Here is an 18,999-nt window from a genome sequence, read left to right on the forward strand (position 1 = left end):
GCTCCCACCAACAGCTGTTGAAAGAAGGATTTATCATCTTGTTGTTTTATTTCATTAAACACAGGTTGAAATCTGCATGAAACACAGTAACAGGAAGAGAAATAGGAAAACAGGTGACTTCCTGTTGGACTGGGGCGGGTCTAAAGTGATGTCACTAATTGACCATGTGAATGTGATGAGCTCCGGCTGTGATGACACAAATGAAGTTTGATGTAGCTGTTAGCTCATGTTCGGATCCGTAAGGCAGGGTGGGCAGTCCTGGTCCTCGAGGGCCGGTGACCTGCAACTCTTGGACGTCTCCCTGGTCCAACACACCTGAATCAAATTGCTGAATCACCTACGAAGTGCAGTCAAGTTCTCCAGAGTCCTGCGAATGACCTCATTATTTGACTCAGGAGTGCTGAATTAGAGACGCATCCAAAAGTTGAAGGAGACCCTCCAGGCCTGGAGTTGTCCTCCTTGTCCCCCCTGCTGTAAGGGGACAAGGAGAGAAAAAAAACCATCCTGACTTACTTTATGGAGATCCTGCAAAATGTTTGAAAAATTGTGTGTTCCTTGTTTTGGATGAAAAGGCCAGTAGTGATGATGGCCTCCAAACGAGAGACACAGAGGACAGTTTACAGTGTTTCCTACAGGGACGTCCCAGATGAGGACGTTGTCCTCAGAGACACGAGACACGCAGCTTCTGATTTGGGAAATGGCTAAAGGGCGATTCCACCTAATCTTTCACCAGCTTCAGTGTCTTTCATCTACTCTAGTTAAAAAGTCCAACACCTGGACAGGATTATTCTGCTCCAATAGCAGAATATTTAAAGCCAAGTTTGTGAAACTTCAATAAAGTGCAATTTCAGCAATTTATTTACATCTGGACCACATGAGAACTGACCTCCTTCAGTCTATTTACTCATGTTCAGTGAAAAACTAAATTATTTCAATACTTTACTTTTAAAAACATTGTTTTTTTGGTCATTTTTTTTCTCTGTGAACATTGCCATATTTCCAAAAAATACACAGTAAATTATTCAATTTAACGGTGCAACATTTGGCTAATTAGAGATGCGATTACATATTCAGCTGTTACTACAAAAACATCCATTTAATGCAACCAAAGGTTAGTTTTGTATAAAGGACAAACATACAGCATTTGGAAAAAAATTGAAAAATGCCTGATGCTACATTTGAAAAATAAAAAGACTAATGGAATTAAAATGAGCTTTTTAAAAGAAACTATGAATGTTATGACTTTATGAATCAAAAACATTACAATAAATTCAAAAGGAGTTCTAACATCAGTTTTCTCCTCCTATAGTCTGAGAAGAAAAGATGTTTAAAAATTATGAAGACAATAAGAACCAAAAATATGTTTCTATTCCAAACCCACAAAAATATATGATGGCAATTTTATAATTATTTATGCAGTTTCTTCTATCATGACTTTCTGCAAAAGAAATTCCAATTAATTATTGAAAATGTATTGACTGTGATTTTTGTGTCTCAAAACATCAGTTTTATGACAGATTTTGAGACAATAAACCTTTTTTCAGTTGCAATTTCTTGAATGTTTTTAGAAAAATGTTCAGAAGTGGATATTGCGCAAAAAATCTATATTTAAGTTTTAATCTAATAAAATCTGATCTTCTAACAGGGACGAAGAATTGAATTCTCTGGTTAAGTTTTATTCACAAATATTGCTTTTTAAAATCACCTCCATTTTATTAAACGTTAAATATGTTAACAGCTTCATTTAAGACTAAAATTTGTCTTTATTTTACTTTCCTCATAGTGAGTTTCTGACTGTTTTATTTCTTATTTTTTCTGCTCAGTTTATTACTAACGTGTGCCTTGTTATAATACTTCCTTTGAATTTAAAGACATGAAACCTGAAAGTAAAACACTGCCATAAATTCATCTTTCAACTCAAAATGTCACAGGCAGCAATGAATCATGGGTAATACACTTTGGCGCAGTCTGTCCGGATGCAGACATCGCATAAGGGCGAAAAAGAGACCCGAAATGGGCGGAGCGAAGGGGGGATGTGGAGAATGTGGGACACATGATGACCTTTGACCTTCAACACGGCATTTAAAGAACAGGAAGAAGGAACGAGAAGGAGGGACTTCCTGTCTCTAACGTGGGTGAGCGGGTGGTGTCCTGTGGCACCGGGTCTGCGCTGGTTCTGGTCAGGACGGGAAAGATGGCCAGCGGAGGTCATGTGATCAGAGTTGTTTGCATCCAGTTTTTCCTGGAACATTTTCACTTCGTCCCAAATAATAATGTGCGCAGATTGTAAGCTGACCTGGACGGAACTGTCTTGGTCTCCAGGGATTAGACCGATCCCTTCAGGGAAGGAAAGAAAGAGTCTGTCAGAGCGACCTGGACTTTATTCACTGTGGAGAAATTACAACATGGTTCACATTAAAAACAAGCTGATTGGACAGCAGCAGCTCTATAAACACGTGATATAAAACCAGGTGTGGCAACAACACGACGACGTGACAAACATCCATCGATACTAAAAACAATCTGATATAAATATCTAGATCCCGATATGATACAAAAACAGGTTGCCATGGTGACGGAGAGGCGTGTCATCAACCACAGCAGTCACAAAGGAGCACTCAGCAAAAATCACAAAACCCAGTGTGAAAGGGGCGGGGCTCCAGTGGCTATTGAGGATGCTATGCAGGGTTAGTTTTTACAGTGCAGCCATCAAAAAGCAGGTTCTGGGCAGAAGCCCCGCCCTCTCACTATCAGAGGGCGGGGCTTCTGCTCTTCTCACTGTGCTTTAACACAACTCTGTGTTTAAAAAGAAATAAAAAGTTAGAAATAAGATGATCACAACCAGGACTGAGTCCAGATGAGGTTTCTGGATATTAGCTTCGCCCACTTTCAGCATCACTTCCACCCAGGTGTATCCACAGGTCTCTGTGTCATCACACAGCTAACACCTTTACCTTTACCTTTTAATCTGTTACTTTTTTTAAAATTACCAAGCCCACCCAGGTACTGGAAGTGATGTCACATCCCAGGTGTGACATCACAGGTGCACATTAACAGACTAGATATCAGAGCAGAACAGAAGGTTGAAGCACCTGAAGATAAATGCTGCACTTAAAGTTTTTTTCACGGTCTTTGTCCAATCGGAACAGAATAAGGTCTTTGATTGGTCAGCAGCTGCTTGATGCTCCGCCTCCAGGGACCACTGGCCCCTCCTCCTCTGAGGTGATTGCTGTTCGAGGCTGAGGGTGAGGAGGGCGGTGAGGAAGGATCTACATCGGAGGAACGACGAGTCCTGACATGGCTGCAGAAAAGCAAGAAGAAGAAACGTCTCATGAGAAGAAACAATGTAAAGTAAAAACATTTATTGTTCATTATCTGTTCGGATCCCCGAATGTTTTGGTAGTTTGATTTGTTCCTATTTTCATTATTATTTTGTGCTCTTCTTTTGGTTAGCTCTGTATTGTCCCCATTTTCCTTGAAGTCAGTCTTAGAATTTCTAGTTATATTTATATTTATTCTTTATTACCCTAGTAACAAAGAATAACAAAAAATAAATCTTTAGTGTTAGATTTATTTCCTTAGTCCTAAATCCGACCCTGACCTAAAATCAGAGATTCCCCTTGTGGGAAATCTTGGTTCCCACAAGGAGCAGTGGGATCCCACAATGTATTACAAACAAATGCACAAACACACACACATGCATGAGTGCTGCATGAATATTTGAGGATGGACAAACTTGTCTGTCAGAAATACTGCCATCACACACACTGAACACTGAGCTGGTTCGGTGTGTGAGTGTTCAGACAGTGTATCCATGACTGAATAAAACATGGCAGCCCGTCTCCCTCATGCAGCTCCAACAGGACTCTGCTTACAGAGGAAACCGCAGACGTTTGATTGGTCCACAACTAGAAAACTACAAACATGGAGTTTGTAGTTTTCTGGTTCCCACAAGGTCCCACAAGGAGCCGAACCCTGCGCTGAAAATAAAGCGATTGTTGTCATATGACCTGATTGGTTCAGAGGAATTAACTGGTTCAGATGGGTTTACTGGTTTCAAATAAACCAGTTCAGGTCTGAACTGGTGAAAACGGTCCGGCACAGTGTTTGACTCAATGCAAAGATATCAGATACAGTTTTGCACAGGCTGGAGACGTGGGCCGGCGTGGGAGCAAAGGGGGCGAGGTTTCACCTTGCAGTCCGTTGGTGTTCCCGCCGGAGCAGTTGGGCGGAGGCGGAGGCGAAGCCGAAGGCCGCACCACCGGAGCGAAGGCGCTCTTCTGTTTGACGGCGGCCGAGAAGGAGAAGACTCCGTGAGATGAGTTACAGTTGGACACGGCCATGCTGGGGCTGGACGGGACAACTGGAAGAAAACAAACAACCAGTTTAACCAGTTCACATAGAGACTCCTGAACTGAGGCTTACTGGAGCCAGACATGTTCAGCTGGAAGACGAGGAACCGTAAAGAGGATAAACCCTGAGCTGCCTGGCCTTCAGCCGCTTCTGCCATCAGAACCTCTGGAAAAACGTTTTACTGGTAGTGGCAGTAGTATCACTACTACGGTACTACAGTACTACGGTACTACGGTATTACAGTACTACGGTACTATGGTACTATGGTATTACGGTACTACGCTACTACGGTATTACGGTACTACGGTACTACGGTATTACAGTACTACGGTATTACAGTACTACGGTACTATGGTACTACGGTATTACAGTACTACGGTACTACGGTATTACGGTACTACGGTAATACGGTATTACAGTACTACGGTATTACAGTACTACGGTAATACGGTATTACAGTACTACGGTATTACAGTACTACGGTAATACGGTATTACAGTACTACGGTATTACAGTACTACGGTATTACAGTACTACGGTACTATGGTACTACGGTATTACGGTACTACGGTATTACAGTACTACGGTATTACGGTACTACGGTATTACAGTACTACGTACGGTAATACGGTATTACAGTACTACGGTATTACAGTACTACGGTAATACGGTATTACAGTACTACGGTATTACAGTACTACGGTACTACGGTACTACAGTACTACGGTATTACAGTACTACGGTAATACGGTATTACAGTACTACGGTATTACAGTACTACGGTAATACGGTATTACAGTACTACGGTACTATGGTACTACGGTATTACGGTACTACGGTATTACAGTACTACGGTATTACGGTACTACGGTATTACAGTACTACGGTACTATGGTATTACGGTACTACGGTTCTACGGTACTACAGTACTACGGTATTACAGTACTACGGTAATACGGTATTACAGTACTACGGTACTATGGTACTACGGTATTACGGTACTACGGTATTACAGTACTACGGTATTACGGTACTACGGTATTACAGTACTACGGTACTATGGTATTACGGTACTACGGTTCTACGGTATTACAGTACTACGGTACTATGGTACTACGGTAATACGGTATTACAGTACTACGGTATTACAGTACTACGGTAATACGGTATTACAGTACTACGGTATTACGGTACTACGGTAATACGGTATTACAGTACTACGGTATTACGGTACTACGGTATTACAGTACTACGGTATTACGGTACTACGGTATTACAGTACTACGGTAATACGGTATTACAGTACTACGGTATTACAGTACTACGGTAATACGGTATTACAGTACTACGGTATTACAGTACTACGGTACTACGGTACTACAGTACTACGGTATTACAGTACTACGGTAATACGGTATTACAGTACTACGGTACTATGGTACTACGGTATTACGGTACTACGGTATTACAGTACTACGGTATTACGGTATTACGGTATTACAGTACTACGGTACTACGGTATTACGGTACTACGGTATTACAGTACTACGGTTCTACGGTACTATGGTATTACAGTACTACGGTATTACGGTACTACGGTATTACGGTAGTACGTTACTACGGTATTACAGTACTACGGTACTATGGTATTACAGTACTATGGTATTACGGTACTACGGTATTACAGTACTACGGTACTACGGTACTATGGTATTACGGTACTACGGTTCTACGGTATTATGGTACTACGGTATTACAGTACTACGGTACTATAGTACAACGGTATTACAGTACTACGGTATTACGGTACTACGCTATTACAGAACTACGGTACTACGGTATTACAGTACTACGGTACTATGGTATTACAGTACTACGGTATTACGGTACTACGGTATTACGGTACTACGGTATTACAGTACTACGGTATTACGGTACTACGGTATTACAGTACTACGGTATTACAGTACTACGGTATTACAGTACTACGGTACTACGGTACTACGATATTACAGTACTACGGTACTACAGTATTTCAGTACTATGGTATTACAGTACTACGGTATTACCGTACTACGGTATTACAGTACTACGCTACTACGGTATTACGGTACTACGGTATTACGGTATTACAGTACTACGGTATTACAGTACTACGCTACTACGGTATTACGGTACTACGGTACTACGGTACTACGGTATTACAGTACTACGGTATTACGGTACTACGGTATTACGGTACTACGATATTATAGTACTACGGTACTACGGTATTACAGTACTATGGTACTACGGTACTACGGTATTATGGTACTACAGTACTACGGTATTACAGTACTACGGTATTACCGTACTACGGTATTACAGTACTACGCTACTACGGTATTACGGTACTACGGTATTACGGTATTACAGTACTACGGTATTACAGTACTACACTACTACGGTATTACAGTACTACGGTACTACAATACTACAGTACTATGGTACTACGGTATTTCAGTACTACAATATTATAGTACTACAGTACTATGGTACTACGGTACTACGGTATTATGGTACTACAGTACTATGGTACTACGGTATTACAATACTAAGGTACTACGGTATTATGGTACTACAGTACTATGGTACTACGGTATTACAGTACTACGGTATTACAGTACTACGGTACTATAGTACAACGGTATTACAGTACTACGGTATTACGGTAGTACGGTATTACGGTACTACGGTACTACAGTACTATGGTACTATAGTACTACGGTATTACAGTACTACGGTACTATGGTACTGCGGTATTACAATACTACGATACTACGGTATTACGGTACTACAGTACTACGGTACTACAGTATTATAGTACTACGGTATTACAGTACTACGGTATTACGGTACTACGGTATTACAGTACTACGGTACTACGGTATTACCGTACTACGGTATTACAGTACTACGGTATTACAGTACTACGGTACTACGGTATTACGGTACTACGGTATTACGGTACTATGGTACTACGGTACTACGGTATTACGATACTACGGTATTACGGTATTACGGTACTACAGTACTACGGTACTACAGTATTATAGTACTACGGTATTACAGTACTACGGTATTACGGTACTACGGAATTACAGTACTACGGTATTACAGTACTACGGTACTACGGTATTACCGTACTACGGTATTACAGTACTACGGTATTACAGTACTACGGTACTACGGTATTACAGTACTACGGTACTACGGTACTACGGTACTACGGTATTACGGTATTACGGTACTATGGTACTACGGTATTACGGTACTACGGTACTATGGTACTACGGTACTATGGTACTACGGTATTACGGTACTACGGTATTACGGTACTACGGTATTACGGTACTACGGTATTACGGTACTACGGTATTACGGTACTACGGTATTACAGTACTACGGTATTACAGTACTACGGTACTATGGTACTACGGTACTACGGTATTACGGTACTACGGTATTACGGTACTATGGTGCTATGGTACTACGGTACTACGGTACTACGGTACTACGGTATTACGGTACTACGGTACTATGGTCCTACGGTTTTACAGTACTACGGTACTATGGTACTACGATATTACAGTACTACGGTACTATGGTACTACGGTATTACGGTACTACGGTACTATGGTACTACAATATTACAGTACTACGGTATTACAGTACTACGGTACTACGGTATTACGGTACTACAGTATTACAGTACTACGGTACAAGGGTATTACGGTACTACAGTATTACGGTACTACGGTATTACAGTACTACGGTATTACGGTACTACAGTAGTACGGTACTACGGTATTACAGTACTACGGTACTACGGTATTACAGTACTACAGTACTACGGTACTACGGTATTACAGTACAACGGTACTATAGTACTACGGTATTACAGTACTACGATATTACGGTACTACAGTACTACGGTATTACAGTACTACAGTACTACGGTACTACGGTATTACAGTACTACGGTACTACGGTACTATGGTACTACAATATTACAGTACTACGGTATTACGGTACTACGGTATTACGGTACTACAGTATTACAGTACTACGGTACAAGGGTATTACGGTACTACAGTATTACGGTACTACGGTATTACAGTACTACGGTATTACAGTACTACGGTATTACAGTACTACGGTATTACGGTACTACAGTAGTACGGTACTACGGTACTACGGTATTACAGTACTACAGTACTACGGTACTACGGTACTATGGTACTACAGTACTACGGTACTATAGTACTACGGTATTACAGTACTACGATATTACGGTACTACAGTACTACGGTACTACGGTATTACAGTACTACGGTACTACGGTATTACGGTACTAGGGTACTATGGTAGTACAGTACTACGGTATTACAGTACTAATGTACTACGGTATTACGGTACTACGGTACTATGGTACTACAGTACTACGGTACTATAGTACTACGGTATTACAGTACTACGGTATTACGGTACTACGGTATTACGGTACTACGGTATTACGGTACTACGGTACTATGGTACTATGGTATTACAGTACTACGGTATTACGGTACTACGGTATACTGTACTATGGTATTACGGTACTATGGTACTACGGTATTACAGTACTACGATACTATGGTACTACGGTATTACGGTACTATGGTACTACGGTATTACAGTACTACGGTACTATGGTACTACGGTATTACGTACTACGGTATTACGGTACTACGGTACTACGGTATTACTGTACTATGGTATTACGATACTATGGTACTACGGTATTACGGTACTATGGTACTACGGTATTACGGTACTACGGTATTACTGTACTATGGTATTACGGTACTATGGTACTACGGTATTACAGTACTACGATACTATGGTACTACGGTATTACGGTACTATGGTACTACGGTATTACAGTACTACGGTATTACAGTACTACGGTACTACGGTATTACAGTACTACGGTACTATGGTACTATGGTATTACGGTACTACGCTACTACGGTATTACGGTACTACGGTATTACAGTACTACGGTATTACAGTACTACGGTACTATGGTACTACGGTATTACAGTACTACGGTACTACGGTATTACGGTACTACGGTAATACGGTTACAGTACTACGGTATTACAGTACTACGGTAATACGGTATTACAGTACTACGGTATTACAGTACTACGGTAATACGGTATTACAGTACTACGGTATTACAGTACTACGGTATTACAGTACTACGGTACTATGGTACTACGGTATTACGGTACTACGGTATTACAGTACTACGGTATTACGGTACTACGGTATTACAGTACTACGGTAATACGGTATTACAGTACTACGGTATTACAGTACTACGGTAATACGGTATTACAGTACTACGGTATTACAGTACTACGGTACTACGGTACTACAGTACTACGGTATTACAGTACTACGGTAATACGGTATTACAGTACTACGGTATTACAGTACTACGGTAATACGGTATTACAGTACTACGGTACTATGGTACTACGGTATTACGGTACTACGGTATTACAGTACTACGGTATTACGGTACTACGGTATTACAGTACTACGGTACTATGGTATTACGGTACTACGGTTCTACGGTACTACAGTACTACGGTATTACAGTACTACGGTACTATGGTACTACGGTAATACGGTATTACAGTACTACGGTATTACAGTACTACGGTAATACGGTATTACAGTACTACGGTATTACGGTACTATGGTAATACGGTATTACAGTACGGTATTACGGTACTACGGTATTACAGTACTACGGTATTACGGTACTACGGTATTACAGTACTACGGTATACGGTATTACAGTACTACGGTATTACAGTACTACGGTAATACGGTATTACAGTACTACGGTATTACAGTACTACGGTACTACGGTACTACAGTACTACGGTATTACAGTACTACGGTAATACGGTATTACAGTACTACGGTACTATGGTACGGTATTACGGTACTACGGTATTACAGTACTACGGTATTACGGTATTACGGTATTACAGTACTACGGTACTACGGTATTACGGTACTACGGTATTACAGTACTACGGTACTACGGTACTATGGTATTACAGTACTACGGTATTACGGTACTACGGTATTACGGTAGTACGTTACTACGGTATTACAGTACTACGGTACTATGGTATTACAGTACTACGGTATTACGGTACTACGGTATTACAGTACTACGGTACTACGGTACTATGGTATTACGGTACTACGGTTCTACGGTATTATGGTACTACGGTATTACAGTACTACGGTACTATAGTACAACGGTATTACAGTACTACGGTATTACGGTACTACGCTATTACAGAACTACGGTACTACGGTATTACGGTACTACGGTATTACGGTACTACGGTATTACGGTACTACGGTATTACGGTACACGGTACTATGGTACTATGGTATTACAGTACTACGGTATTACGGTACTACGGTATTACTGTACTATGGTATTACGGTACTATGGTACTACGGTATTACAGTACTACGATACTATGGTACTACGGTATTACGGTACTATGGTACTACGGTATTACAGTACTACGGTACTATGGTACTACGGTATTACAGTACTACGGTATTACAGTACTACGGTATTACGGTATTACTGTACTATGGTATTACGATACTATGGTACTACGGTATTACGGTACTATGGTACTACGGTATTACGGTACTACGGTATTACTGTACTATGGTATTACGGTACTATGGTACTACGGTATTACAGTACTACGATACTATGGTACTACGGTATTACGGTACTATGGTACTACGGTATTACAGTACTACGGTATTACAGTACTACGGTACTACGGTATTACAGTACTACGGTACTATGGTACTATGGTATTACGGTACTACGCTACTACGGTATTACGGTACTACGGTACTACGGTATTACAGTACTACGGTATTACAGTACTACGGTACTATGGTACTACGGTATTACAGTACTACGGTATTACGGTACTACGGTAATACGGTATTACAGTACTACGGTATTACAGTACTACGGTAATACGGTATTACAGTACTACGGTATTACAGTACTACGATAATACGGTATTACAGTACTACGGTATTACAGTACTACGGTATTACAGTACTACGGTACTATGGTACTACGGTATTACGGTACTACGGTATTACAGTACTACGGTATTACGGTACTACGGTATTACAGTACTACGGTAATACGGTATTACAGTACTACGGTATTACAGTACTACGGTAATACGGTATTACAGTACTACGGTATTACAGTACTACGGTACTACGGTACTACAGTACTACGGTATTACAGTACTACGGTAATACGGTATTACAGTACTACGGTATTACAGTACTACGGTAATACGGTATTACAGTACTACGGTACTATGGTACTACGGTATTACGGTACTACGGTATTACAGTACTACGGTATTACGGTACTACGGTATTACAGTACTACGGTACTATGGTATTACGGTACTACGGTTCTACGGTACTACAGTACTACGGTATTACAGTACTACGGTACTATGGTACTACGGTAATACGGTATTACAGTACTACGGTATTACGGTATTACAGTACTACGGTATTACGGTACTATGGTAATACGGTATTACAGTACTACGGTATTACGGTACTACGGTATTACAGTACTACGGTATTACGGTACTACGGTATTACAGTACTACGGTAATACGGTATTACAGTACTACGGTATTACAGTACTACGGTAATACGGTATTACAGTACTACGGTATTACAGTACTACTACTACGGTACTACAGTACTACGGTATTACAGTACTACGGTAATACGGTATTACAGTACTACGGTACTATGGTACTACGGTATTACGGTACTACGGTATTACAGTACTACGGTATTACGGTACTACGGTATTACAGTACTACGGTACTACGGTATTACGGTACTACGGTATTACAGTACTACGGTACTACGGTACTATGGTATTACAGTACTACGGTATTACGGTACTACGGTATTACGGTAGTACGTTACTACGGTATTACAGTACTACGGTACTATGGTATTACAGTACTACGGTATTACGGTACTACGGTATTACAGTACTACGGTACTACGGTACTATGGTATTACGGTACTACGGTTCTACGGTATTATGGTACTACGGTATTACAGTACTACGGTACTATAGTACAACGGTATTACAGTACTACGGTATTACGGTACTACGCTATTACAGAACTACGGTACTACGGTATTACGGTACTACGGTATTACGGTACTACGGTATTACAGTACTACGGTATTACGGTACTACGGTATTACGGTACTACGGTATTACAGTACTACGGTATTACAGTACTACGGTACTACGGTACTACGATATTACAGTACTACGGTACTACAGTATTTCAGTACTATGGTATTACAGTACTACGGTATTACCGTACTACGGTATTACAGTACTACGCTACTACGGTATTACGGTACTACGGTATTACGGTATTACAGTACTACGGTATTACAGTACTACGCTACTACGGTATTACGGTACTACGGTACTACGGTATTACAGTACTACGGTATTACGGTACTACGGTATTACGGTACTACGATATATAGTACTACGGTACTACGGTATTACAGTACTATGGTACTACGGTACTACGGTATTATGGTACTACAGTACTACGTATTACAGTACTACGGTATTACCGTACTACGGTATTACAGTACTACGCTACTACGGTATTACGGTACTACGGTATTACGGTATTACAGTACTACGGTATTACAGTACTACACTACTACGGTATTACAGTACTACGGTACTACAATACTACAGTACTATGGTACTACGGTATTTCAGTACTACAATATTATAGTACTACAGTACTATGGTACTACGGTACTACGGTATTATGGTACTACAGTACTATGGTACTACGGTATTACAATACTAAGGTACTACGGTATTATGGTACTACAGTACTATGGTACTACGGTATTACAGTACTACGGTATTACAGTACTACGGTACTATAGTACAACGATATTACAGTACTACGGTATTACGGTAGTACGGTATTACGGTACTACGGTACTACAGTACTATGGTACTATAGTACTACGGTATTACAGTACTACGGTACTATGGTACTGCGGTATTACAATACTACGATACTACGGTATTACGGTACTACAGTACTACGGTACTACAGTATTATAGTACTACGGTATTACAGTACTACGGTATTACGGTATTACCGTACTACGGTATTACAGTACTACGGTATTACAGTACTACGGTACTACGGTATTACCGTACTACGTATTACAGTACTACGGTATTACAGTACTACGGTACTACGGTATTACATACTACGGTATTACGGTATTACGGTACTACAGTACTACGGTACTACAGTATTATAGTACTACGGTATTACAGTACTACGGTATTACAGTACTACGGTATTACAGTACTACGGTATTACAGTACTACGGTACTACGGTATTACCGTACTACGGTATTACAGTACTACGGTATTACAGTACTACGGTACTACGGTATTACAGTACTATGGTACTACGGTACTACGGTATTACGGTATTACGGTACTATGGTACTACGGTATTACGGTACTACGGTACTATGGTACTACGGTACTATGGTACTAACGGTATTACGGTACTACGGTATTACGGTACTACGGTATTACGGTACTACGGTATTACGGTACTACGGTATTACAGTACTACGGTACTACGGTATTACAGTACTATGGTATACGGTACTACGGTATTACGGTACTACGGTATTACGGTACTATGGTGCTATGGTACGGTACTACGGTACTACGGTACTATGGTCCTACGGTTTTACAGTACTACGGTACTATGGTACTACGGTATTACAGTACTACGGTACTATGGTACTACGATATTACAGTACTACGGTACTATGGTACTACGGTACTACGGTATTACGGTACTACGGTACTATGGTACTACAATATTACAGTACTACGGTATTACAGTACTACGGTACTACGGTATACGGTACTACAGTATTACAGTACTACGGTACAAGGGTATTACGGTACTACAGTATTACGGTACTACGGTATTACGGTACTACGGTACGTACAGTAGTACGGTACTACGGTATTACAGTACTACGGTACTACGGTATTACAGTACTACAGTACTACGGTACTACGGTTACAGAGTACTACGGTACTACGGTATTACGGTACTACGGTACTATGGTACTACAGTACTACGGTACTATAGTACTACGGTATTACAGTACTACGATATTACGGTACTACAGTACTACGGTATTACAGTACTACAGTACTACGGTACTACGGTATTACAGTACTACGGTACTACGGTACTATGGTACTACAATATTACAGTACTACGGTATTACGGTACTACGGTATTACGGTACTACAGTATTACAGTACTACGGTACAAGGGTATTACGGTACTACAGTATTACGGTACTACGGTATTACAGTACTACGGTATTACAGTACTACGGTATTACAGTACTACGGTATTACGGTACTACAGTAGTACGGTACTACGGTACTACGGTATTACAGTACTACAGTACTACGGTACTACGGTACTATGGTACTACAGTACTACGGTACTATAGTACTACGGTATTACAGTACTACGATATTACGGTACTACAGTACTACGGTACTACGGTATTACAGTACTACGGTACTACGGTATTACGGTACTAGGGTACTATGGTAGTACAGTACTACGGTATTACAGTACTAATGTACTACGGTATTACGGTACTACGGTACTATGGTACTACAGTACTACGGTACTATAGTACTACGGTATTACAGTACTACGGTATTACGGTACTACGGTATTACGGTACTACGGTATTACGGTACTACGGTACTATGGTACTATGGTATTACAGTACTACGGTATTACGGTACTACGGTATTACTGTACTATGGTATTACAGTACTATGGTACTACGGTATTACAGTACTACGATACTATGGTACTACGGTATTACGGTACTATGGTACTACGGTATTACAGTACTACGGTACTATGGTACTACGGTATTACAGTACTACGGTATTACGGTACTACGGTACTACGGTATTACTGTACTATGGTATTACGATACTATGGTACTACGGTATTACGGTACTATGGTACTACGGTATTACGGTACTACGGTATTACTGTACTATGGTATTACGGTACTATGGTACTACGGTATTACAGTACTACGATACTATGGTACTACGGTATTACGGTACTATGGTACTACGGTATTACAGTACTACGGTATTACGGTACTACGGTACTACGGTATTACTGTACTATGGTATTACGATACTATGGTACTACGGTATTACGGTACTATGGTACTACGGTATTACGGTACTATGGTACTACGGTACTACGGTACTACAGTACTAGTACTATGTTACTACGGCAGTGTTAGTCCCTGGGTACTTACTGCCGTAGGGCGAGTTGGCCGACGATCCGTTCAGAAAACCCGGAGACGTGGCCACTCCGAGGTTCGGCATACTGGCGTTTCCGTAGCCGTTCATGCTGCTGCTGACAGTGTTGCCATAGTTACTCTGCTGGGGGGTGGAGCTTGGGACATATCCCCGTGGCGACACGCTGCTGGTGTTCCGGTTGTAGCCCACTGAAAGAAGAAAATGATGTAGATTAAACAAGAGGATTTGATGAAGAAACCATAAACCATAAACCGTAGCCAGCTGAAAAACTACCAGGAACCAAACAACCACCAGGACTCCAAGGTTCTAGGTTCCTATTCTCTGGATCAGAACCAGTTCTCACATGGACGGTGCCCCCTGCAATGAGCAGCTCGTACCTTGACCCGTCTCGGAGATGTTGACGGCCAGCTGGCCGCCAAAGGAGTTGACTCCCATCATGCCGTGGGAGGTGGAGTTCCCTAGAGATGGGATCTGGTTGTGGTTCCTGGGAACGCTGTATAGCGCCTCGGCAATGTCCGCCGCTCGCTTCAGTATGATCTCCTGCAGAAACAGCGCATGCTGAACATCAGCCGAAACCTGACAGGAACCTGACCAGAGCCGGCTCGTTTGCGCTCGGTTCCTCTGAACAGAAACCTCTGCTGGCCGTCAGAGGGCGGGACTTCCTCCGCCACCTGGAGCAGGCTGTGCCTCTGGCTCTGACCTGCCCTGGTTCCTCCTGGCTTCAGTCAGGTGCGGCTCACCTGGTTGTTGTGTGGCATGCCGTAAAGGGCCTCCACCAGGTCAGCGGCTCGCTTCAGCAGTACTTCCTGTAGTGGATGACATTAGGGTCAAAGGTCAGCTTCAGCTGCTCACAGGGAAGCAGAGCCTTATGAAGATCAGACTCTTCATCGCTTCACCAGCAGCTTCCAGGTCATATGACTCCTTCAGATACTAAACCAGCGACTCGACCTGAGGGTTTATTATCATGTTTACACTGATCACTGACCCCACCTCTTATGACACACACTCACTGCAACACACTCTCACTACAACACACTCATGGCAACACACTCACTGCAACACACACTCATTACAACACACACTCACTGCAACACACTCTCACTGCAACACACACTCACTGCAACACACTCTTACTGCAACACACACTGCAACACACACTGCAACACAAACTCATTACAACACACTCACTGCAACACACACTCACTGCAACACACTCTCACTGCAACACACTCTCACTGCAACACACACTCTGCAACACACACACTGCAACACACACTCTGCAACACACACACTGCAACACACACTCACTGCAACACACACACTGCAACAAACACTCACTGCAACACAAACTCATTACAACACACTCTCACTGCAACACACACTCACTGCAATACACACTCACTACAACACACTCTCACTGCCACACACACTCACTGCACCACACACACTGCAACACACACTCACTACAACACACTCTTACTGCAACACACTGTCACTGCAACACACTCACTGCAACACACACTCACTGCAACACACACTCACTGCAACACACACACTGCAACACACACTCACTGCAACACACTCTCACTGCAACACACACTGCAACACACACTGCAACACAAACTCATTACAACACACTCACTGCAACACACACTCACTGCAACACACTCTCACTGCAACACACTCTCACTGCAACACACTCTCACTGCAACACACACTCTGCAACACACACACTGCAACACACACTCACTACAACACACTCTTACTGCAACACACTGTCACTGCAACACACTCACTGCAACACACACTCACTGCAACACACACTCACTGCAACACACACTCGGTGCAACACACACACTGCAACACACACTCACTGCAACACACTCTCACTGCAACACACACTGCAACACACACTGCAACACACACTCACTGCAACACACTCTCACTGCAACACACTCTCACTGCAACACACTCTCACTGCAACACACACTCTGCAACACACACTGCAACACACACTCTGCAACACACACACTGCAACACACACTCACTGCAACACACACACTGCAACAAACACTCACTGCAACACAAACTCATTACAACACACTCTCACTGCAACACACACTCACTGCAATACACACTCACTACAACACACTCTCACTGCCACACACACTCACTGCACCACACACACTGCAACACACACTCACTACAACACTCTTACTGCAACACACTGTCACTGCAACACACTCACTGCAACACACACTCACTGCAACACACACTCACTGCAACACACACTCACTGCAACACACACTCACTGCAACACACTCTCACTGCAACACACACTCACTACAACACACTCACTGCAACACACTCAATGCAACACACACACTGCAACACACACTCAGTGCAACACAGTCACTGCAACACACTCACTGCAACACACACTCACTGCAACACACTCACTGCAACACACACTTACTGCAACACACTCACTGCAACACACTCACTGCAACACACACTCACTGCAACACAAACTCACTGCAACACACTCACTGCAACACACACTCACTGCAACACAATCTCACTGCAACACACACTCACTGCAACACACTCACTGCAACACACACTCACTGCAACACAATCACTCACTGCAACACACTCACTGCAACACACTCACTGCAACACACTCACTGCAACACAATCTCACTGCAACACACACTCACTGCAACACACTCTCACTGCAACACACACTCACTACAACACACTCTCACTGCAACACACTCACTGCAACACACACTCACTACAACACACTCTCACTGCAACACACTCTCACTGCAACACACTCTCACTGCAACACACACTCACTGCAACACACTCTCACTGCAACACACTCTCACTGCAACACAGTCACTGCAACATTCACTGCAACACATACTCACTGCAACACACACTCACTGCAACACACTCTCACTGCAACACACTCACTGCAACATTCACTGCAACACATACTCACTGCAACACACACTCACTGCAACAC

At 42.2% G+C, this 18,999-nt stretch overlaps 1 protein-coding gene across 2 annotated transcripts in view; it reads right to left on the reverse strand.

Moving 5' to 3' along the window:
* Window positions 1–2,363: 2,363 nt before the first annotated feature.
* LOC129377689 (transcription factor COE3-like) overlaps window positions 2,364–18,999 on the reverse strand; it is a 43,359-nt gene continuing 26,723 nt past the window's right edge. For both annotated transcript variants that reach the window (XM_055057797.1, XM_055057796.1), the window contains exons 12-16: window positions 16,706–16,771; window positions 16,343–16,505; window positions 15,962–16,153; window positions 4,193–4,363; window positions 2,364–3,301 (exon numbers count right to left, since the gene is read on the reverse strand). In XM_055057797.1, coding sequence (XP_054913772.1) covers window positions 3,270–3,301; window positions 4,193–4,363; window positions 15,962–16,153; window positions 16,343–16,505; window positions 16,706–16,771 — 624 coding nt within the window. In that variant the 3' untranslated portion in view covers window positions 2,364–3,269. The remainder of the gene's footprint in view (window positions 3,302–4,192; window positions 4,364–15,961; window positions 16,154–16,342; window positions 16,506–16,705; window positions 16,772–18,999) is intronic.

This window comes from Poeciliopsis prolifica, unplaced genomic scaffold (assembly GCF_027474105.1).
Source record: "Poeciliopsis prolifica strain line A6 unplaced genomic scaffold, Auburn_PproV2 SCAFFOLD049, whole genome shotgun sequence".
NCBI lineage: Eukaryota > Metazoa > Chordata > Actinopteri > Cyprinodontiformes > Poeciliidae > Poeciliopsis > Poeciliopsis prolifica.